The 22,995-nt window shown below is 47.7% G+C and overlaps 1 protein-coding gene across 2 annotated transcripts in view; it reads left to right on the plus strand.

Annotated features, from left to right (window-relative positions):
- The first annotated feature begins 448 nt into the window (after window positions 1–448).
- The window catches only part of RORA (RAR related orphan receptor A), a 699,387-nt gene continuing 676,840 nt past the window's right edge, over window positions 449–22,995 (plus strand). The window contains exon 1 of one of the 2 annotated variants that reach the window (XM_031452959.2): window positions 449–715. In XM_031452959.2, coding sequence (XP_031308819.1) covers window positions 550–715 — 166 coding nt within the window. In that variant the 5' untranslated portion in view covers window positions 449–549. The remainder of the gene's footprint in view (window positions 716–22,995) is intronic. The other variant, XM_031452958.2, reaches the window with a different exon arrangement.

The following is a 22,995-nucleotide window of genomic DNA, read 5'->3' on the forward strand; positions in this document are numbered from 1 at the left end:
TGCCTGCGATTCCCCAACGTGGATAATCGGATCTGTCTCTTCCCAGGCTGGCTGCGGATAGGGACGAGTTCTGTTCCCGAGAGAGTCTCAGAAGTAGGTACAGAATCATCTCGCGGATCCTTATTTCTGTCCCTGAGCTGGGGACAGGGGAGGACTGGGGCACGGGAGGCTCTCCCCTCCTCCTCCACTCTTTTCCCCACCTCCCAAAATTGGCAGCCAGTCGGTGGCTCTCGGTCTGGGGTCTGGAGGGTGGGGAATGTGGGTGTGGGGGCCGGCTGGAGAAGCTCTCGCTAGCGCTGCCTGTGGCCAGACCCGCCTCCCATCCCCTCTCGGGCGCACACACACGTCCACCCAGACACACTCCGCGCGCTCCCTCGCGCTCTCGCTCGCCCGCCCGCCGCCGCCTGCTCTCTCCCTCCTGCTCTCCCCGGTCTCCTTCTCCCTTTTTTTTTTTTTTTTTTTTTGGTACCATAGAGTTGCTCTGAAAACAGAAGATAGAGGGAGTCTCGGAGCTCGCCATCTCCAGCGATCTCTACATTGGGAAAAAACATGGAGTCAGCTCCGGCAGCCCCCGACCCCGCCGCCAGCGAGCCGGGCAGCAGTGGCGCGGACGCGGCCGCCGGCTCCAGGGAGACCCCGCTGAACCAGGAATCCGCCCGCAAGAGCGAGCCGCCCGCCCCGGTGCGCAGACAGAGCTATTCCAGCACCAGCAGAGGTAGGAGGCTGTGAGAGGGGCTGAGGAGGGGGCGGCGGGAGCCCCGACGCGGAGAGGGGGGCGGCCGGGAGCGAGCGCCCGGGGCGTCGGGTCGGGGGCCGAGCGCGAGCCTGCGGCGGCGCCCTGAGCCCGAAGCACCCCCTTCCCCTCCCCCCTCCGCCCCCCAGAAATGTTGCAAACTTTTGCAGCCCGTTCTCGGGTTGCGGGAGGAGAGGGGGGGCGGGGGAGGCGGCAGGAGGGTTGACAGCCGGCGGGCTCACCCCCTGGCTTTGATTTTTCTGCAAAGAGAGGAGGAAAGCCGCGTTGCCGAAATTAAATACGCTCCCCCAAAATACGGAGAACCGGAGAGTGGGGGCCCGGGAAAGAAACTTTTAAAGCGGCAGTGTCCTTTTAAGAAGGAAAAAAAAATCTGTTTATGGCCACCCTCCTCCCCCTTTACCTTTTCTCCTTTCGAATCTTGACAGTTCCGGCCCCGGCAGCCCGAGACAGGGTGGGTTTTCGGTCCCCCGCAGAGCTAAGGGGGACGTTAGGATTGAGTTACCAGGGCAGCCCCCAGAGGTGGAGAGGAGGCGTTCCCGGATTTGGGGGCGACCTGGACACCTCTGGAGCACGGCGGTGGGCTTGGGATTTGGAGGAAGGGCTGAGGGAAGCGGGGTGCGGGCGCGCGAGGTGCTCTCCAAGTTGTCTGTCGGGCGCGGCGAGGGGAGATGCGCAAGTTTGCAGACCCGGGGTTCGCAGCCCGGCGCCTAGGCTGGCGGGGGGCGTGTGCGCGCCAGCGTGCGGGGGGCGGCGGTCCTGTGGGGCGCTCCGCGCGCGTTCGGAGTGAGCGCCTGCAAAAGCAAACAAGCAGAAAAAGAAAGATCGCAAGGCACCCAAACTTATTTCTGCCCTGGGAAATCCTTCCCTCTCTGAGGTTGCAAGCGTTTCTGCAAGAACCTGGGAATGGTCAGTGCGAGTTCAATGCTGGTTGGATAGTGCGATCGATATTCCCCCCTCTCTGGGCGATTTTTACACACTTCATTTCGTAGAATTTGTGTGCTTATGTGTGCGTGCGTGTGTCTTTGGGGGGCTCCATTGCCCCTTTCTTGCTTTTTTCTAGTTAAAGTGGAGTGTTGGGGAAAGCTCACTCTCTTTCCTCTTTCTTAAAGATATCAGAACCTGGTATGGGAGTTTTTCTTGGGGGTAGGCAGTTATTTATTTGAATGCGCCTGGAGTTTGCGAAGAACCGGAGGAAGCTACGGCTTTAATTACTGTTGTAAATAATGTAGAAATCACGCCTGTCACTCCAGAGGAAGCAGGCTGGTGCGAGCCGCCCAGGGCTAGGGGCAGAGAGGCTCTCCAGCCCCGGCTTGGGCACTGGCCCAGCGCGCCCCCTCCTCTGGCCATTCGGCTTCTGGCGGCGACTGGGGAGGGCTGGGGAGAGGCGAGTCGGGGCCCCAGGGAGCCGCTCCCTTCCTCTCGATGTTATAGTTGGAGGTAGGAATATGGCTGATCATGTGCTGGCTGTTTTACAGTATTCCCCCCCTCTCCACCTTAGCCACACCCCCTGTCCAGGCGCTTTCCCATTCACGGAATTCGAGTACAGTAAAAGCCATCAGGATGACACACGCGAAAAACATTTAATTAAAGGCGATTTCGGAAGAGTGCACACATCGAACCGCGGTTTGAGCGGAAGGGAGGGGGCAGCGAGGGTCTGGAGTAAAGGGAGAGGGGGATCACCGGGGCTGGGGGCCGGGACCTGCCGCTAGCTCGCTGGGTGAGTTTGTGTGTGGAGAGCTTTTGGCTGCAAAGAGTATATTTAGACCTGAGACGGTGGATTTGGAATGCGAGCGGGTTATGTAACAGGGTTAATCAGAAACACTGGAGAAAATCCCCTTCATGTGTTTCTGAGGCTTTTTTGTTTTTTGATTTTTGGAAAGAGGCGGGGACATAGTATATAGGGAAGCTACCTTGATTTCTGGTTTGTGCTGCCGCCACCCTCTGTCTTAACCACCCCTCTCCCTCCTGTTATTAGCATCTTCAGGTGTCATTCTTGCCAGAAGGTGTTCTTGCAAGAGATCAGGGTGGCAGGCTGCAGAACTGACTAGCAAATCTGTAACTTGCTGTTCTTGCAAATTATATAATGCTGGGGCATTCAGTACCACCAGCCCCCTAGGCTCAGCAAAAAGGGAAGAGGGACAAAGTAGGGATAGGATGCATCTTGCACAGCTGACCTGCTGACCCACATCCCCTTCCCCCCTAGAGGGCCACCCCCCACTCACTCTTCTTTGAACCAACCTCTTGTCCATGCCTCCAAAGATTTAATGGGGGGAGGGAGAGGAGGTAAGGCCCAAACACTCAACTCACATCCTGCACGCAGGCACTAGGTTATATAACAGTCTGAATGGAAAAAGGAAGGTCAGAGATGGAGGCATCCTTTAGCTAACACAGCAGTAGTAATAGCTTCCAGAAATTATGTGCATTTGCAGACTTTAACCTCAGATGCAGCGTCTCTTCCTCAGGGGTACCAATCTTTGTGTGTGAGAGCTAGGGAAAAAAAGAATGTGTAAGTATGCTTGGTAGATGAGAGTGATTTGAAAATGGGAAATGTTTGGGTTTTCAGATGATGTAATGGAGTTGGCAGAATATGCAAGTCGGCTCCCAGAGTGTAAGCAGCAAGAAAATTGGAGCTGGCATCCAGTATTAATGTTGCATAAATTACAGTATTGGAGAGAAATTAACCTACACACTAGGTGATGACGCTTTTTTAATACTTAAAACGTAAAGGCACACAACTCAAAAGGAAAAGCAAACATCGTCCCTTTGAAATTGGCATTTTCAACCTCAAGGAGGGTTGAGTGGAGTTCTTGGCGTTGGGGGATTTGGGATGCTTTCTGATTTGGAGGATGCTTTCCAGAGAGGTAGCCGGGTTAGCTTCCAGCCAGCCAGCGTGTGCAGTCCACATAGACTGTGGTCTGGATTCTCATGACATTGAGGTGACCTCATGAGACATTACCTAGGTAGACTTGAAACTGGCTGAATTCCAAACTCCTGGGAATCTGTGGGCGAATGGGCCGTGTGCTGTTAGTGCCTGAGCTTCCAAAATCAGATGTGCGACTTGATGATCCAAAAGATGGCCTCCCCCTGTCCTTAAAGCTGGGCAGGGAATGCTAGCAGTTTTAATGAAACTGTTCCATTTTCTGCGTGGTATTAATGATGGCTGGTGTCATTCAGTCCCATCTTTACAGCACAATGCAAGGGGAGAAAGAAAGGCAAGCGGCAACATGGGAAGAACGAGGCAGAAAAGCCACAGCGAATCTTTAATTTAACAAGGTTTTCAGGGACTTCAGGGAGCCATGAACATTGTGACATAACTGTTGTTAAAACCCCTTTCCCAGAATCTCGTTATTACGTGCATGCCAGAAGCTTACATATTCTGCCTCACTGAAGTTGTCCTCACCAAAGGGCTGTGTGCCACTCAGTTGGTTTGGAACCCCTGTGCCGAAGGTAGAAGGCTTTTAGGGCAGGCTGACCTCAGGAAAAAATCAAAGCCAAAAATTGGGATTAGCACTGAAAAGCTCAGTTGGGTTGAGGTTGAACCCCTCTGGAAGCTCAGCTTAGATTGACTTAAAATCAGTTAACAAGGCCTGTAGTTTATCTGTAGCCCTGTGGACCCACATAAAAGTCTTCCCCTTTCAAAGTGCTTTACCTCCATTCCCCTCTTCAGTCTGGGCTGATTCACCTTCTGGTAGGTCTTCTTGCCTGGCAATTTAGAGCGCTTTCTAGAGATTGGTACTCAGATCAACTTTTCTTCAGAGGACGTGGTTCTCCACAGTGAACAAATGAGAACCCCCGGTTTGAAAGAGCTATGGGCTGGGATAAAATGTTTTGCCAAGGGGATGAAATAATTATTTTTTAAACTAAGGGGCTTTAATTTTCTAGTAAATTGCTCATAACAACATTTATAATTATACCCTTTTAAAATGTAATAGAATAATTTTAGAAAATGCATTTGGTGATGATTATGCTAACCTTTTCTGTTGCTTTCCCCTTCCTACTTAAAAAGAATTGAATTATTAATCCAGAAGTCAAATCCTTAGTGGCTAAGAATATTTACGGCAGACTTTCTTTTATGTTAATCACCTGCTAGGATTTTCCAAAACCTACTGGCATTAAGAGCAGCCCTTGGCTTTAGAAAAGGTCTCTGAAACACGGAGTGTGCGTGGAAGCCCCCTCGCCAAGGCAGCCGAGGTGGGGGTACAGCACACACTGTGTGTTCCACACCGGCTCTTAAGTGGGATGCAGGGAAATGCGAGAGTGTTCACTGCAATAGTCGTGCCTCCGGATGAAAGTGTCTGGAGGGTCTTTGGTGACGGCTGAATTGCTTTTGGAAGCAAACTGACCCCTGTCCAGAGCTAACCTTAGGAATGTGCATGAGACAAGCCCATGGGTTCTTCTCCATGGACCATGCTCTGGTCCCTGCTGAGTTAAGATGCACTTTTTCTCTCCTGATTCTCCCTCTTCCGCTTTTAGGAGGTGTGGTGTGATGTTGGAAGGTCACTGAGAATTCTGTCGGTGTGGTGTGGTCTCTGACAGCGCGGGCCGCTTTTTCTGAGAATGTTCTTCCTTTGCCCCATCTTCCTGGTCCCCTTGGTGAATGGTTCTTCTTAGCGTATCTGTGTACTTCTGTGTCTGTGGAAGCAAAATACATAACTCCGTTTCAGGTGTCTGGGGAAAGGGTTGTGATGTGACTGCCCCACGTGCAAAAGCATTTTTTCTGAAAGATGCCGCTTTCCTCGTATGACATGTCCTCTTGCTCTTGCGCTTTGTCTTCTGTGAGCTGGTGTGCAGGGATGTTCAGGGAGGCATCATTCTTCCCTCAAGAAGATTCCTGAGCCATTCATCCCAGGTTAGTGATAGATTCTTCCAGAGCAAGAAGAGTCTGTTTTGAAAGGCCTTCAGGTGCCAGAGTGAACACTAGCCTAGAATGTGGACTACCTTTCGGAAAATGAAGATTGTCTTCCTTGCTGAGAATTCTGGAATAGTCACATCTCTCTCTCTGATGTTTTCTCTGCCATAATTAAAAAATAATTTTTTTAGTGAGTTTTTTTTTGTATCTCATTCATAATGGGAAGGGTTGGTTTGAAATGAGCTGTTAAAATTTTCACCCATTTTATTAGGCTGTACGTTAAGAAAAACAAAATTGAGTTAACCCTTTGAAAAAACTGTCCAGGTAATCAGTGTTCACATATTGATCAGTATACAATAAACCATGATTTTTCTGTAAGAGTACCAAGGAATTACTCATGAATTAGTTTTTCTGGCTAACAGAGATTAAACAGAAATATTTTTTGCCTTTTCCTTATTGGATGTGTTTTTCAAATGTGCTGGTCCCTTCCCCTCCCCTGGAAAGAACACGGGGAATGTAATGGACTCTTTCTTGGAGGTTTGAGGATCTTGCGGTGCCACAGGGTCACTGTTCTGAGGATGACTTCTGATTGTCCGTGATAGAAACGTAAATGGAGACAGTGTCAGAGATGGGACTAAATCGGTCCTGATCCAGCTTGGGGATTGTTTTTTTTCTTTTCTTTCTTTTTTTTTTTTTTTTTTTTTTTGTTGTTGTTGTTGTTAAATCCTCAATGTCGGTATGTTTTGTTACTTGACTCCCTTGTTGTCCCAGCTGCAAGTAGCAGAATAGAAATGCACTTGAATTAGCTGATTCTGGTTAATTGAGGTTTTTACTTTATAGGGAATTTTTCAACCCGAGTCTAGACCGTAATTCTTTCTCTAGAAGCATAGAGGATGTAAACTCATTCTCAAAAATTATAAAGGCTACTGTATTTACAAACAAATTATGGAGGGTGGGTATAATGTCAGTGGTGGAGCGTTTGCTTAGCATGCATGAGGTCCTGGGTTCAATCCCCAGTCCCTCCATTAAAACAAAAGAACACAAAACAACCCAAATAAGTTATGTACTATTTTACCATAGCATTGTGTAACTTCTCCCCTGAATAATGTTGGATAGAAATGTCAGCTAATGTTGCCTCTTCCATAAATATATTAAAGGGGTGCCATCAATGCTGAAAGGTAGGAAATTCTAGGAGTCGGAAGGAAGACTTTCAAGAATGTCAGTGAAGAACATTTAGATCTCCCCAGAGGAAACCGTCCTTCCAAGCTGAGGGCTTTGTTCACTGGACCAGTATGGAGAGCATCCTGAGGACCACACCGTCAGAGAGAGGCTGATGTTCGCAGAGCCACCCGCCTGACTTCATGGTTGTCTGCAGTTACCCTGTGTTATCTTGGACATCGAGTGTTGGAAATTCAGCTTGGGAGTCTGGGGGCCCTTTTGTGACTGTCTCATTATTATTTTTATCATTATCATTATTTTGTGTTTTGAGGAAAGACATCAAGGAGATACTCTAAAGAAATCCTTAGAAGAGGGGAAGAGGGCATAAACGCACCACGGCCCGTGGGTTAGGCAGCTTCCATCTCGGCCCTGGCTTGTACATGCTAACGCTCAGAGAAATTACAGGTAGCAATTCGCTTGTGTTGGTGGAAGAACAGGGTTTTTTTTTCCCCCTAACAGATGTTTATGGCCTCAACTGACACGTCCGTATTACGAAGTGTCTTATCACGTTATGTGCTGTGGGACGTTGACAACAGCCAGGCCCTGCAGTTCGCTGGCAACTGTCTTGTCCGCAGACTGCGGCACTGTCTGCAGGGCGCGCGGCAGTGGAGAGGACAGGTTTCCCGCGTCCTGGAAGGTGCTGGAGGCCTCCACGCTGTCCCAGGCGGTTTCTGCACCTGTGCTGTTTTCCCTGGCGCTCAGTCAGAGGCTGGAACCGAGGAGGAACAACCCCGGTGGAGGGGATTTAGAATCGCCCGGCCTCCGATCGTTTCTAACGGCGCGACTGGGCACTGGAGTTTTGACTATGAACTATCTTAAAGTTTTTTGGGAACAATTAGGAAGTTCCTCCATCCGTGAACAGACCGTCACAGATGGAAGTCTTGCAGGGTCACAAGGAAGGGTGCCACTTGGTAGAGGCTCCTCACGCCTGTGAAAGAGACAGCGCACTGTTAAAAATACCTAGCTCCCTTCGGGGGAGGACTTGGCTGAATGCTGATGGAGTTTATGAAATATGAATGTTGTGAAGTTGCGGTACGTAAGTGGTGGGCGTGTGTGAAAGAAGTAAGAAGCAGTAAAATGGTGTATAAATGACACTCGGAAACTTGATGGACTTGTATACGTGACAAGCCTGGTGACGTTTGGGTCTGTGCCTAATGGGGGAAAATACACTGGCTTAAAATCTATCTGTCAGACTCGATGTGGGACTAAAAATTACTGCATATAAAGTCATCTGACTTATTTTATAAGCAAAGAATGCTCCCGAGGATAAACAGGCAGCTTGCAAGAATAGAGGTGAACCGGAATACAGGGAAAACAGGAGGGACCAACACTTGAATTTCTAATTAAGTATGGTAATCACTGTTTTAAATAATCCGGACTATTAACAACTGTGCCGCCAGGTAGAGAACTACTTGTGGCCAAACAAAAGGCATCAACGTGAATTCTAGGCTGTGTGGGAGAAACCCTCTTGATCCCCAAAGCATAAATGCATGTACCGAGAAGCAGAGCTGCACACGGTGTAATTTTTTCTGTCTTATCCTGATTAATTGACAGCCAACTATATGCCTCTTTCCTGAAGGTGACTTTACAATCTCCAGACACAGACATTTCTCTCAGAAGTGGAGTGAAGGAAGGAGAACCACATGCTAAAGTGTGTTTTCGTTGGGTTAAGTATTTGGGGGGAAAGATGAGAGTGCTGAAGTCAGGGAACAGGGCCGTGCACACGGAGATTAAGGATGCCGGTTTGGGGCTGGGGAGTGGGGGCTGTGAACGAAGGCAGGGAATCTCTAGAGGGAAGGAGACTTCTGTGCAAAAGAAAATGAAATTAGCATTGACTCTGAAATGGCTGGGAATGTGACTTTCTAATTTTAAATTATCTTTAACAAGGACGATGAAAAGAGGAAAAGTTGACACTTTGAGAAGTGATGACGAACTTGTCGAGAATGCCAATTGACAAAGGCAGGTAAGGGAATACGCGGAGAAGCAGAGCCAGAGCAGGTCTGAAGGGCAAATGATCTGCTTCCCAGAATGTGAAGGGAATTGGCGGGCGTGTTTATTGACTCTTCCGATTAGTTTTAAAGAAACCTGGAGAGGCGGACAGAGATGGAGAAAAGACAGCCGGATGCGATCCTGCCCTTCCAGAACCAAAGAGGCCTGTACCATCCCACACGATCGACGCCAGCCATGGGGCGGAGTGACTGCTTAGAAGTTAATGGATTTTCAACAGACAGATCACAGAAGAAACAAGGGTATATTTAGCAAGTCTAAAATCTCTTCAATAAACTGCATTGCTTTTCATTTTCACTGTACAGTGATAAAGCCAGCGGATGGTAAGAAGGCCAGGGGATCAGTACAGCGAGTACTCCCGGGAACGTTTGTGTGACGGGGGTATTAGATCCGCAAGGACAGGCACCTGGGAGGGTGAACTGCCCCGAACTCTCCAGTGCCCAGGTAATGAAGCTGTGGAGAAGCAAAGGCAAATGAAATACTCTGATGTTCAAAAAAAATGATGCTGCTTTTAGTGATCGTGTTAGTTGACCGACGATGACAAGGGTGACATTGCCGGAATTGTGTTACCATTTCTGGCACTCGTGACCCACTTCGGATGGGCCTGTTTCTGCAGAAAGTGCATGAGCTGCTAAAGGAGAACTGAGGTGACCCCTGAAAGGGCTCTAGAAAGTTCCAAAGCTGGCCTTGTAATCTTGAGCTTCGGGGTGTACGTTGGCTATGTGACGCTAACTCATGAGGCTGCCGTGGGCCATGTTTTATTAGACTAAAGCCTGTTAGAGCTGGAAGGGGCCTTATGAGCCATCTAGCCGACCCCCTCCCTGCACCCCACCTACCCTCTTCCCACTGAAACGGGCACCCACAGAGGTCTCAGAATGTGCCTGGGGTCCCATTCCTAGTAGGTAGCAAGGCTGTAACTAAGACACAGGTCTTCTCCTGTGTTCCCTCGCTAGTGATGCCACTTGTGTGCTGTGTCAGGATGCTCAGAAGTTCCAGTCAGGTGCAAAATCAAGTTCCTGCCTGCCAGGAGAGCCCCGTGAGGATATGACGATGCGTACACAAGTTGGCCAGCCTGAGACAGCAGATATGTGTGAAAGGAAGCACACGGTGTTTTGGTTGCACATCAGTAGTGGAACATTAGCAGCATTACTATCTTTTAATTCTGCTGGGCACTTTTTATTATTAAGTAAAAATTAGCCTGTGAGCTTGTGGCTCTGCTCGTAAAGCCATTTGAAAGCATAGCAGAAATAGTGCCTGGGTCTCACCCTCTGATTTAGTAGACAATAAAATACAGGATATAGAGTTGGGCATCCTGCACTTGGAGCCGTTATGCTCCAGGAGTTAGATACAGCCAGCTCTCGCTGTGCTGCAGGGAGGGTGTCTCCTAGCAGCAGCCCTTTCTTCGAGGCAGAGGGTTTAGGGCTGTGCTTTTTATAGAGATACTCACGAGCAAGTCTGCGGATGGAATACTATATAGCCAGTAAAAATCATGTTGTAGCAGAAAACGTTTGGGATCTATGGCTTAGTGAAAAGTCACAGCTTTCATAGTAGTGTGCACGGAATGAGATCATTTTTGTTAAAACTATATATTGTGTGTGTGTGTGTGTGTGTGTGTGTTTTAACATGGACCCACGTATACGTAAGTGATGACATCATACCGTGATCATGACATGATACTCTGGATGGTGGGATTATTTATGAGCTTGTTTTTCTTTGTGCTCCTCTGTATTTTCCGAGTTTCTTGCATTACGTGTGTATTGTTTCTGTAACTGGAAAATAATAAATCTTATTGTTTTTCGAAAAAGATTGTTTGCGTATTGTGGAACGGGGGATACTTTGACAGAACTGATTCTAATCTTAATAGGTTCCATAGGATTTCTTGATGTTTCAGGATGGGCCAGGTTTCCTGACCCGAAGAGCAGCACCTTTGACAGTCACATTCAGCCAGGAAAATAAGGGTCATTCAGCTTGGATATGAAAAGGAGTGTCCTAATATTGGACTTCCTTGTCCCTCTAGCCCAGTGTCTTTCAAGTGTGTATATGGTGACCTACAATGAGAAAAAACATACTACATTGTAAGCCAGTACACACACGCACATGCACACGCGCACACACACAACAAACTTTTCACATAAAATATCCTTTACCTGCGATACACTGTTATTTTTTGCTCTGTTAGTACAAGACAAAATACAAGTCACGAGCCACCAGATTGGTTTCATGATGATCTGTTTCTGGGCTGCTCCTCGAAGTTGAAGAGCTCTGTCCTGGGCACAGGGTAGAAGCAGCCTTCCAGTGGGCCGTGGCCTGGCGGTGGGAGGGGCCGAGGGAGGGAGGGTTTCCATGGTAACTGATGTGGGACGCCAGGTGTTATTCATTATGATTTCAGGAAGGAGGGAAAATAAGGTGAATACTTATTATTTGTAATCATTCGGTATCTATGCCACTTTTAGCACATGCTCATTAATATCCTGTTCCATTTAGACCTGCATCTGCCTAGACTGGCTTAGCATGTAAATCCTGGGGTGCCCTCCCTTTGCTTGGAGCTGTGGTTGCTGTGTAAAAGTCCGCGGGTGGCACTCTTTCAGTCCGCACGTGTTTGCTGAGCACCTTCTCTGGGCCAAGCAGTGTGCCAGGCTCGGGGATAAAGCCACCAACTGGAGAAGTCAGATTCCTGCTTTCCTGGATCTTACATTTTCCAGGTGGTGTCTCAGGGTAGCCCACTGGGTCACCTTTGACCAGACGCTTCTGAGGGTTCTCCTCTGCATGTGCCTTGATTTGGCTTTTTTTTTTTAACCCCTATTTCCTGGATGGGCCTTCCCCCTTCCCCTCCTCGTCTCCCCCACTCAGTCTCTTATCTTGAGTCCAATCTCTTTGCTTATTGAGATCCTACGATCATTTTAGCTCTGGGTAAGACTTGCCCTCTCCCTCTTGCCGTCCTCGTGACCCAGGTCTTTGACAGTGGCCGTTCATACGGGCCTGGCTCATTCAGTCGGCGTGCAGCCTCTTCCTTTGCCAGGTTCCTTTACACCGTCTTCTGGTGTTATTTCCTGGATGAGAGTCGTCTCCCTGAGAAGATGAGCACCACGGTTTACAGCAAGGAGTTAGTTGTGCTTCCCAGCTCCACCAGTGAGGCTCCTACTTGCTTCGGCTTCCAGGGGAGCCTTGGGCTTGGACCCAGCCACCCTCGTGTGCCCCACTCCTGTCTCTTTCGGCTCCCCAAGTCCTCCCCTCCGTAGCAGGTCCAGGCCTGCTTCAGTCTTGAACAACTCAGTCCAAGGCTGGACGGGTTGGGAAACAGCATAATGGTGGTTGCAAGCCTGTTGGGAGTGAGGCCCTGGTGTGCTGTGAGACCTTAGGTAAGTTCATTCACCGCTGAGTCTGTTTCTTACATCACCTGAGAACTGGGGATGTTTATGATGCTGGCTTCCCAAGGTGGTGGAGAGGATCACCTGCGAGGAGGCAGGTGCAGCACCTGGCGGGACGCCCGGCACACGTTCAGCGTCGCCCCGGTGATGGTGGTGACGGCGGAGCGTATCGGGGAGCAGGGGGCCCTCTGGCCATCCCTCCCCTGTCTCCTCCTCAGGTCTTCAGCTCCCTTTGCTTGCAGCATTCCCCGCTGGTTCTGATGGGCTGCTCTGTGACATAAGCCAGAGTCCTAGGGCATCGGAGGCCTTTCCTTAAACTACCAGATCTCTCTCCTGGTCTGGATCCCACCCCAGTCCCTCACCTCAGCTGCCATAGACTAGATCCTGGCGAATGAGGACAGATCACATAAGTTCAACCCATCAGCCACTGTTGGGCTTCCCTGAGGTTACACCCCACACCTTCAGCTGAACCAGAGGAGGGCCTCGCGTCTGCTGGCTCCCTTCCTCCCAACCTCACGATTCCTGTAGTACTCTGGCTGCCCCCTCCAGCCACTGAGGCTGGGGGAGCTCCCTCCTCCCCGCTGTGCTGGGTGCTCTCTCACATGTCATTTCTCAGCAGCCCATCCTTCCTTGCCCTCCCTTCCCCCTTCCTCACTTTCTCCTCCCTGCCAAAAAAAATCACCTTGGAGAGGCTTGTCTTCCAGGGTTCCATTCAGCTCGTTCTGCATTAATGCTCCACTGTGGTGACCCACTGCTGAGTCTTTCACTTGTAATGTAATCTAATAATTTACATGCACTTTGCAAGCAATACTCTCGGAGACTCACAACCTGCTTGAAATTGCTCTGCAGTTACAGTATTTGAGCTGATGAGAGAGCAGCGTGAGAAAGAGTAGTTATTGGTACCACAATGGTATTGGGTAAATCCGGGAAAATACTGTTAGTGCAAGGTGAGGATGTGCTGATGGATTAGAATATCCTTTCTTAGAGAATCAATTAAACTTGCTAAGGGTCTTTTATTGATTTCTGGCTTGCAACTGGACTAGGCGAGGTCAGAGTGTGGTTGGGGTAAAAGCACAGCTCGCTAGAGGGAGTGAGCCAGGAGTGGAATCCTGTCTTCCTGGGATGCTGTGAAAATATTTGCGTTTCGATCTACTGTGTGACTTCTACAGATTAATTGGCACTGTGATTATGTTGTTTTATTTCTTCACTCAAACACGTTGGAAGCCGATTCTAATATGCAGTAGTAATGAAAATAGAGTAACGCTGTAATAATCAGTGCCATTGTAAAGTGAATTACACCATTAAGTATCTATTTTATCTAATTTGTATTGTGATAGTGTGGGCAATACAGACACATGCAGACTTAGGGCTGCTGGTCTTTAAGAAACAGACTCTAGCTGAGAAGCCCCAGTCCTGTAATGTTGAACAGTCAATAAATGAAAATAAGCCGTTGTTCAGTGAAAAGTGAATTACTGTGTGTTTGGATATAAATGTGTACACACACATATACATGTACATACACGTACATGCACACAGGCACGCACACACATGGTGTACCAGTCAGGCAGGTCAAGAAGAAGGACCTGCCTGTGTTGCCTTTTTAACGAGTTGGCTGGCCTGGCTGGGGACAGGTACCAGTTCTAGTCGGCCAGGTCAGGAGTAGCATCAAGGCTAGGTTTTGACAACAAGACTTTGTGTAACTTTTCCAACCTTTTTATCATGTCTGAGAGCCTCTCTTAATTGACATTTCTCAATTTGGGAAGAAGCATTACGGGCCCAGGAACTGTGGTCATTTTATTTTGTCATATGTCTCCCAAGGAAGGACATTGGCCAAACAACCACGGCAGAAAGATAGACAGAGGCATATTTTTATGCCTTAAGTCATAAGCTAACCCTGGAGCAGAAACAGGATCTGAGAGGGCGGCGTCAGATGTGGCTGCTCCCAGTGGGGCATGTAAGCTAAAAAGTCCAAGAATGAATTATGCTTTGCTTTGGTTCCAGTGGTTTTAATCCCTGAACTCCCAGGAGGATTGGCATCAGCGAGGTAGCTTGGCAGTAAATGTCCGTGGCTTTGCAGCCATTTCCAGGGAGATCCCGAAGACTTAACTCTGTTCATCTCTGGACTGGATTGTTGCCTCCGAGACCTCCTCTCCATGCTTTTGTTTGGGGGCCATCTGGAAGGGATTTCGTTGGTAGTCTCCATTTCTCTCCTGCCCTTACTCCAGGATTTTTGCTTCTGCAGTATTTTTAGTACCCCACCTGGTAATCTGGAATCTCAGAAAGACCTTGTCCAAAGAGCTGAAATTTGAACACAAGTTGATTGACTGAGAATCTGATAAAGCAACAAGAGATTTGTCCCCCCAACCAAAAAAAAAAAAAAAAAAAAAAGAGCTGAGATTTTATGTAGTTTAGAATATATTTAACTTTCATGTATGTAATTCTTGCTCTGATGACCAGAATATTGAAAGCAACTTTGCTTCATAAAGAACTGTGTGCTTTCTGTATCTCAGATAAACAGTATTGATTTTTAAACCCTGTGAGCATTTGGGGAGAGAATATACAGCTTCAGTGTGAGGCATCTGGATTAAGAATATATTTATTCTTATATATAATATATATCCTATATATTAGTGGAGAAATTTTATTGCAAGCCTCGATGAAAAAATGCCAATATCATGTTGCGCATAATAAAATGTTACAGTGAAACTTACCATGGCGTTTGACAACATCCCTGTATTAATTGGTCTTATCCATTATTATTTCTTAGTAGCAAACACACTCTGGTTTAATTGCTCATTAGTCACAGTCCTTACTGTATTCACATTTTGCTGCCTCAGCTGTGTTTATCTTCTCATTGGTCTCATTGGTCCTTGAAGGCAGTGTTGTAGATTGTCTTAAGTTTTCTGTCTTCTGCCTCTTATGTGGACATTCAGTGAATGCCCTCAGGATGCTAGTGACAGTGCTGTTTAGAATCGATATGTGAACAATGAGCCAGCAGAGGGAAAACTGGGAGGAGGCAAGAAAATCTAATATTCTTCAAAAGCTTCAGATGTTTAAAGGCGATGCAATATATCGCCTTGTTTCATTGGTACAGGAAGTATTAACTGAGCACTTACTATGTGCCAGATCCCGTGTTGGTCAGTGGAGGTACAGAGTTGAATTAGGGAGTTGATGAACAGGAAAGACATATTAACTAGTAATTTCAAAAAATGTGGAGAGTGCCAGGACAGAGATTTTTACAAAAGAGTGTGCAGAAGAGGGAGAAAACACTTCATGATGCATCAGGGAGAGCTCACTGAGGTGGGTACATTTGCCTAATCGTTGGGAAAAACGGGGAGTGATGTGCCTAGGGCGCAATAAGTGAGAGGGCATTCTGGGCCAAAGACATGAAGTGCAAGTTCATGGCACATCCAGGTAGGGCGAGTGAGGTGTAGCTTGGCTTCAGCAGAGAGTCTGTGGGCAAGGTCCAGGGGGTGCAGTTGGAAAAAGTAGGCAGGGGGTCAGGCTAAGCATTTGGGACATTTTCCTGTGGCAGAATTTTGAGCACATGAAAAATATCTGATTTCTTTTCGTTAAGTCCTTAAGCATAAGTATGTTGCGGGTGGGTGGAGAACTGACAGTGTTGAGAAGGAGGCAGGTCCAGAGACCTCTGTGTAATCCTGGAGAGACGTCCTGCAGGCTGGGAGTGGAATGGGGTGAGGAGGTGGGCTCTGCGGTAGGATTTCCCAGGGGGTGGAGTTGATGGAAGCGGTGACAGGAGTTAATCCCAGAGTTGAGTGGAATTATTGGCTGGGGCAGTTTGGGGTGTGATGGGAAGAGGGGAGAAGGCGGGGGTTCCATTTTGGGTGAGCTGAGTTAGAGGTGCCAGGGAAGTGCCTGATGGGAGCTGGAAACGTGGGTCTGGCCCAGAGCCTGTGAATTAGGAAAAAGTCGTTTAACAGATCTGAAGCTCAGGAGGGACAGCTGGGCTGGAGACGTTAAGAAGCAGTGTTTTGACAGAGGACTGGAGGTGAAATTTTTACACCAGGACATGTTCCCAGATTTTGGAGGTGAAATCAGGAGAAAATAAGCCTCAGGTCCAGGTGGGTGCGGCGGAGAAAGTAAAGAGGATGGACTGGTGCAGTGACAGAGAAAAATATCTCACGAAACTTACTTGAGACCTGAGAATCCTACGTTTACTAAAGGCACACACACATAGACAAAAACAAACCCAGAATGTCTTTAAATTCAGAGTGGGGTTTTAATACACTTTGCTGCTTTGGGTTGCATTTGAGTTTTAGCTGCTCTGGTGGTGTCTCCTTCCCAACCTGTCTAATTGGTGATTGTGGAGTTGTTGTCTTTTTTGTTTTTTTTTTTTAAACTTTATACAAAGCCCAGCATTGATTTATCCTGTGTCTAAAGGGAATCTGCCTCACACTTGGCAGAAGCTCAAGGTTGGGAGAAATGGAATGAATTGTAGCCACGGTGAGGTCTCCACATGGCCCTGGGAGAAAGGCTTCGTGGGAGAGAAAGTTGAAAGAGGGTCTTGAGAAAGGGTGTGAGATCTTCAAAGGATGGGTCCAGCCATGGGAAACTAAACGGAAGATTTTTTTTTTTTTTTTAAGTTGACCAGGAAGAGAAAAAGAAATGCACTCGTGTTTGTTGGTGCGGCTGAGGGTGGGGTTTGATGTTGGTGCTGATGACAGTGAGAGGGTCGTTCTGCACCTGTTTGGTGCTTGGTGTTTCTAGGGGGTTTACACGCAGGCGGCAGCCTCTGGAGGTCCTGGAGAGGCAATAATGTCGCAGGCCACGGAGGGACTAAAGAAGAAAGAAGTGTTGTGTGATTGGAGAGACCTGTTGACTTCAAACCACTCCAGGGAGTGTGACAGGAGGGGGCTTAGCCCGGGGGAGGCGGTGGCCCAGCCCCTCGTGTTTTCAGGGTGCTCCCACCGAACACTTTCCCTGCAGATGTTCCACGAATATGTCACATGAATTATTTGTGTTATCTCTGTGCTGTGAAATTAGAGGCCTTTCCCCACCGTGGGGTAAGTAGATTAAAACAAAAGCCTGTTTTTTATGGTGTGGGGGAGACCCGGCACATATCAGGGAACTGTTTTGTGTGTGTTTGATCTGACGGTGGGGAGGCCTTGGGACGCCAGCGTCTCTGACGTCCTGAAAGCCACGCTCCGGCTGCAGTTTTCTTCAAACAGGTTTAGATTTTACCCGCTGGTGCTCCCGAGGGGGAGGGAAGGTTTGGAGCGGGTGACTCTGGGATGGCTCTTGTTGCTGCTGTTCTCCTCTCTGCCTCTTTGACTTTGCAGAAAGCCCTTCCAGTTCTCCGGTCAGACCCCGCTCAGGACGCTGGTGGCCAAACAGTCCCCTTTTGTTAAGTGTGCGTCCTATTTTTGTTGCTCTTGAAAGGTGCCCTTCAGGACAGCAGAGGCTTTATTTGGGCTGTTCGGAATCAAGGCCTGAGGAAACCTAAACAGAAATCATTCTCAACCCAGGCCAAGTGCCTCGTTTGTTCTGAGTGAGGCCAAGCTGACCCACACAAGATAAAATCTAACCAGCTGGTTACCTGAGAACCACCTTGGGGAGGCCTCCAGCTTTGACTTCTGGCCTTGGCCACCATCCCAAGAGCCAGTGAGAGCTGAGGGCCATGGCCTCAGTGTGCAGAGATGCAGGAAGAGACTCATGGCTCTTGGAGGGAGAAGCATGGGTTGGGTTTTGTCTTAAAGGGTCCAGTGTCAGTTTGCAGAACACTGAGGATCTATAAGGATCTTGCGAGGAAATGGCTCAGTGAAGATGTTTATGACCATAAGCCTCCTCCTTAAGAGTGGTGCAGTTTTTCCTCTTTATTGTTCAAGCATTCAGTGAGTTCATTGTTTTCAATTTCCTTACATATTTCTTTTTTCAAAGAAAAAGGTGTCTGTAGCCTTGGCCCACCTCACGTATTTCTGTCATTCCCAGTTCTGCCATTGTCCTTCAGCGAATTCGGTAAATGGAGTCATTTGGGCTAATGAGGGCATATCTAGGGTTTGATCATTTAGAGGTTTGCAGTTTGCAGTTCTTTTCTTTTCTTCTGTTGTAATAGATACGGGGTTAAGCCCCGTGATTTGAAACAGAATCTCTGTTCCTTACCCAAAGGTCCTCTGGTTTAGGGCTCAGACAGACCTCGTTGCACAAGTCCTGCCTTCAGTTTTGGAATTTTTCTTTCCACTTTAAGTAGCACTTGGGTCATTCAGCTGCAATTGGGGAAGAGTGCTGGGCTTTGTTAGAGAAAGACCGGCCAGACAAGTTCGATCCCTTGGGGCAGCGTGGAGCCTTCTTGAGTGTAAGGTCACTGGTATATTGAAATTCTGAGCTTCCACACGTACCGGGTAGCGAAGCTTTGTCCTTCCTCACCAATGGCATATTTCCCCCGTGTTTCTAGAGGAGGAGACACTTGCCTCTTGGGGGAACCCCCAGCATCCTGTGTGCATCCGTCCAACTGGTCCCTGTATATGTACAGACAAATGAAAAGTGAAGCGGTTTGGAGATGGGCACCGTTTTTAAGGCTAAAGTCATACATTTTAGAAAGTTAAGGACTGGTTCTGTGACAGGGAAGTTGAGCTAAATATGCAGTTCTATTTTAATTTTCACTTTATGCCAAGGCGAAAGCATTGGGAGATGGGCTATAAATGTATAAGTAAGTCACTGCAAGAATAGCCCCTTGCAAAATGCAGATTTGGGAAGGCTAAATATTTTCTCACATACTTTAATGCACATATATAACCAACCCCTGATCGCATTCCTGAGAAAGGGATGTTGTATAACCACCTAGCCTTAATCACTGTAATGAACTGTGCACAGGTCTACACACCTGTAAACTATTTGGTTGTTTTAGCTCAGGCTGCAGTGACAAGATGCCATAGACTGGGTGGCTTAAACCACGTTTATTTTCTCATGGTTCTAGAGGCTGGGAAGTTCAGATTCAGAAGCTGGCAGACTTGCTTCTTGATGAGAGTCCTCCCCCTGGCCTACAGATGGGCATGTTTTTCCTGTATCTTCACATGATGGATGTAAGCAAGTTCTGGTATCTCCTCCTCCTCTTGTAAGGGCACTAATCCCACTGGGGACCCCATTCTCATGACCTCATCTAAACCTGACTCCCTCCCTAAGATCTCACCTCCTCATATCATCCCTTGGGTGGGGTGGTGGTGGTTAGGGCGTCATCGTTTGAATTTGGTGTGGGAGGGACACATACAGTTCTGTAATATTGGTTGACACTGAAAGCTTGCTAATAATTTTCAGGGTGGTCGACTTGTCTCCAAAAAGTTGTTTTAAATTTTTAACTTGCTCCATTTGTTTGTTTAAACAGAATCCTATTTTCCTATGTAATGTTTTATCATCGGCAAGGCTGTGTCCCATCATATTCCTGTACTGTTTGAAAGCTACTGTAGTAAAGCCCGAGGTAATTAAGGCTGTGGTATCATCGTTTTAAATTAGTGTGGGTGATTTTTTTTTTTAACGTAATTCAACAACAAGTTCCTTCCTATTCTGCATAATTGGATCACATTTTAATTTTGTGGCAAATAAAGATCTATTTTACATTTCTATTAGAAAGACAAGCCCCTGTGGCTAGGTCTGAATCAGGATGTTTGCTGTTGGTTGTACTGAAGCAGCGAGACTTTTAGAGTTGGTCCAGTTTCTAGAAAAACACATCTGTGACTCTTTGGGGTGAGGAGAGAATCTTCAATCTGAAAGTCACACACAGGTGTCACATAAAAGCAAATATGGAGAAGACAAGAAAATGAAGTAAACAAGCCCTAATGGGAGCAGGGAATGACTAACTCATGGTTATCCAGCATGCTCTCTATGCCCCAAAATGCTGACCTTTGACCCAGGCACATCTGTTTGTGAATGTATTTTATTATCTACTAAGGTTAATGCCCTGGGTGTTTGCATGAAGCAACGTAATGAAGATAAACTGTGAAGAGTGCACGAGACAAGCCATCAGGAGCCCTGGGTTCTCATCCCAGCTCGACCATTAATTATGTAGGCGGCTTTGAGCAGTTGGCTTTCACCACCCCGAGCCCCCAGCCCCCCCGTCTTCAGGTGAGCGCCAGGTGTAGCTCAGGGAGGCACCGAACTGCAAGTTCCCGCCAGTGCAGATGTTCTGTGACCTTGTGACGAAGACCCAACTTTTAAAGAAATCCAGTGACGGATATGCTTTCCTTATGGTTTTGTATCTTTTTTAAAAAATTGAGGCATACTTTACGTATCATAAAATTCACCCTTTTTAAGTGTACAATTCTATGATTTTTAGTAAATTTATGCAATTGTATAAGCACCACCACAATCGAATTGTGGGACACTTCTGTCACCCTAAAAAGATCCCTCCTGCTTATTCATTGTTACTGCCTCTTCCTATTCCCAGTCTAAGAGCCACTAATCTACCTTCTGTCTCTATAGAGATTTTCCCCTTCTGGATGTTTATTTAAATGTCATCATATAATATGTGGTCTTTTGCATCTGGCTTCCTTTACTTAGTGTCATGTTTTTGGAGTTCATGTACGTTGTAGCAGATACTGGCATCCGGGTCCTTTTTTCTTGCTGAATACTATTCCACTGTATGGATATACCCCAGTTTGTTTATCTGTTCATCAGCTGATGCACATCCCTTTTTCCTCCTTTTTCATCCTGTGGGGCACTTATTCTCACTGTAGCCTACTCCATATGGGGAAAGAACAGATCTGTCTCAGAGAAATGCTAGCTCTTTATCTCACGTCTTCCTTTGTAGAAAAGGCCAGAGTTTTGCGTTTTAAACCACTTAAACCCTTCCGAGTCAGTGTGAGCTGGCTGGGTCATTGAAAATGTGATTAAACAGCCACGTAGTAACGATCAGTAAATGGGAAAGCACTAACTGTAGATCTTTCTCTGTGATACATGATTAATAAACGTGAAGTTTCCCAATTGGGGAGCTTGAGTCAGAAGCTTTCCCGACGACAGTCTGCTTGCTGTTTTACACATCGGGTGACAAAATACTCGGGAGCAAGAGTTAAGGACACCGGCCGTTACTCTGAGTTAATAATGTCACTTTCAGCATTTTCCTGTGGAAGTCACCAGCACTATTATGAACAACGCAAATCCAAGGAGGGACGTACTGGCAGGGAAACCCATGCTTTACTTTTCAGCTCTTAAATCGCGAAGACCACTAAATGCAATTGCAAAGAAAAGGTGGACAGAATGAGAAGACTTAAGTTTTCGGGCTGTTGGCTAGACAGCGCTAGGAATTTCGGTGCTGGGTGTTCTTTTTGTGCTGTGAGTGAAGAAGGGGTGTGGATTTCCGTTTGTAAGCTCCTGGCTCATGGAGGGTAGCAGCTCAGGGTTCTGGATGCTTCTCAAATGGCTCCTCCTGTTCGGAGTTTAGCGCTTGAAATGAGGCTGATCTGCAGTAGGTTTCCATCTTCTGGTGCTCCCAGGGCCATTCAGTTTCCCGGAGTCCATCCTCGGCTCGTGTGTCAGGGAGGATGAAGGAGCAAGGCTGCTCCCTTTGCCTTTCTCGTCTCCATGTGGTCCACGTGTTTTGTGGCCATGCTCTTGTCTAAATTTCAGAAACGTGGATCCACAAGTAATGTGTGTGTCTGTATATTCATATGTACACATACACGCATAGGTTCACACACGTATATCCTTCCAACTGCGTAACAGGGCTAGGCCTATGAAAGCCGGCAGCTTGACTCGGTTTTATTTAACAAGCTACTTGTAAACAGCATCAGTCATATCTTTTGGAATTGCGATCTTAGCTGGTTTCCTATTCCCAGTGGTGGAAGTGATGTTTGGAGCATCACACCCTGCCTCCTGGGTCCTGGGAAAGCTTTGCCTGGGTTGAATCCATCTAGTGGGTTGTTGTAGAGAAGATAAACCAGGACATGCTTTAGTAAACCTCAGACCCTCCCTTGTGCTGAGCCTGAGCTGCGGGCAGGGATGCTTTCCAGGGCTGGGTACTTGCAGGCCTTCCCAGGGATGAGCGGGCTGCTTCCAGGCAAGGTCGTGTTCTTACCCTTCCCTCCTACAGCTTTAAGGAGAGAAAACTTTCCCTTCTCTCAGTCAGGAAGCAAGCAGTTAGGAAAACAGTGTCATGTTACTTTACGGATGGAAGGAACGGGGGAGGGAAGGCCAGCAGCCCCTCTTCTTTGGACCCGTGTTCCAGGCTCCTGGTTGATAATCGCTAGGATGATTTAGGTGTGCGTCTCCGCCTCAGCTGTCAGATCCTCGAGGACAGGAACGCGGTAGCATTACCTCTGTGTTTTCCAGTGATGCCGACACAGCGCTTTGTGCATGGGAGGCAGTCAGCTATTGTTTTGTGAGTAAGTAGACGACGGATAGATACTTACTATACAACACACAGTATTGGTGACAATGTTGGCTTCCCAGTAGTGCCTGATACTGTTGCTAGGAGCCCAAGATAGAGAAATAAAGGACCACATCCCTGGCTCATTCCCTCTTTCCTTCCCCTCCACCGTCCTCCTCCCTCCTTCCTTCCACAGCCACATCTTCAGCTCTTACCCTTGCCAGGCGCTGTCCGGGGGGGGGGGGGGCTCAGGTTACAAAGATGAAATAAAACATTAGCCTCATCTTTAGTGAGTCTGTGAGAATCGTCATCCTGGAGTTTGATACGGGATTTGATAGGAGTTCATAATAGTTTGGAGCTCCTACTTTTTGGTCACTGACTTTGTTCCAGGCCCTGGGCACACTGAGCCCAGTCCTAAAATTCTCTCCACATCCCTAGGAGGCAAGAATGATGTCCCCCCGTTGTGCAGATGAGAAGCCTGAGG

This window comes from Camelus dromedarius, chromosome 5 (assembly GCF_036321535.1).
Source record: "Camelus dromedarius isolate mCamDro1 chromosome 5, mCamDro1.pat, whole genome shotgun sequence".
In the NCBI taxonomy this organism is placed as follows: domain Eukaryota; kingdom Metazoa; phylum Chordata; class Mammalia; order Artiodactyla; family Camelidae; genus Camelus; species Camelus dromedarius.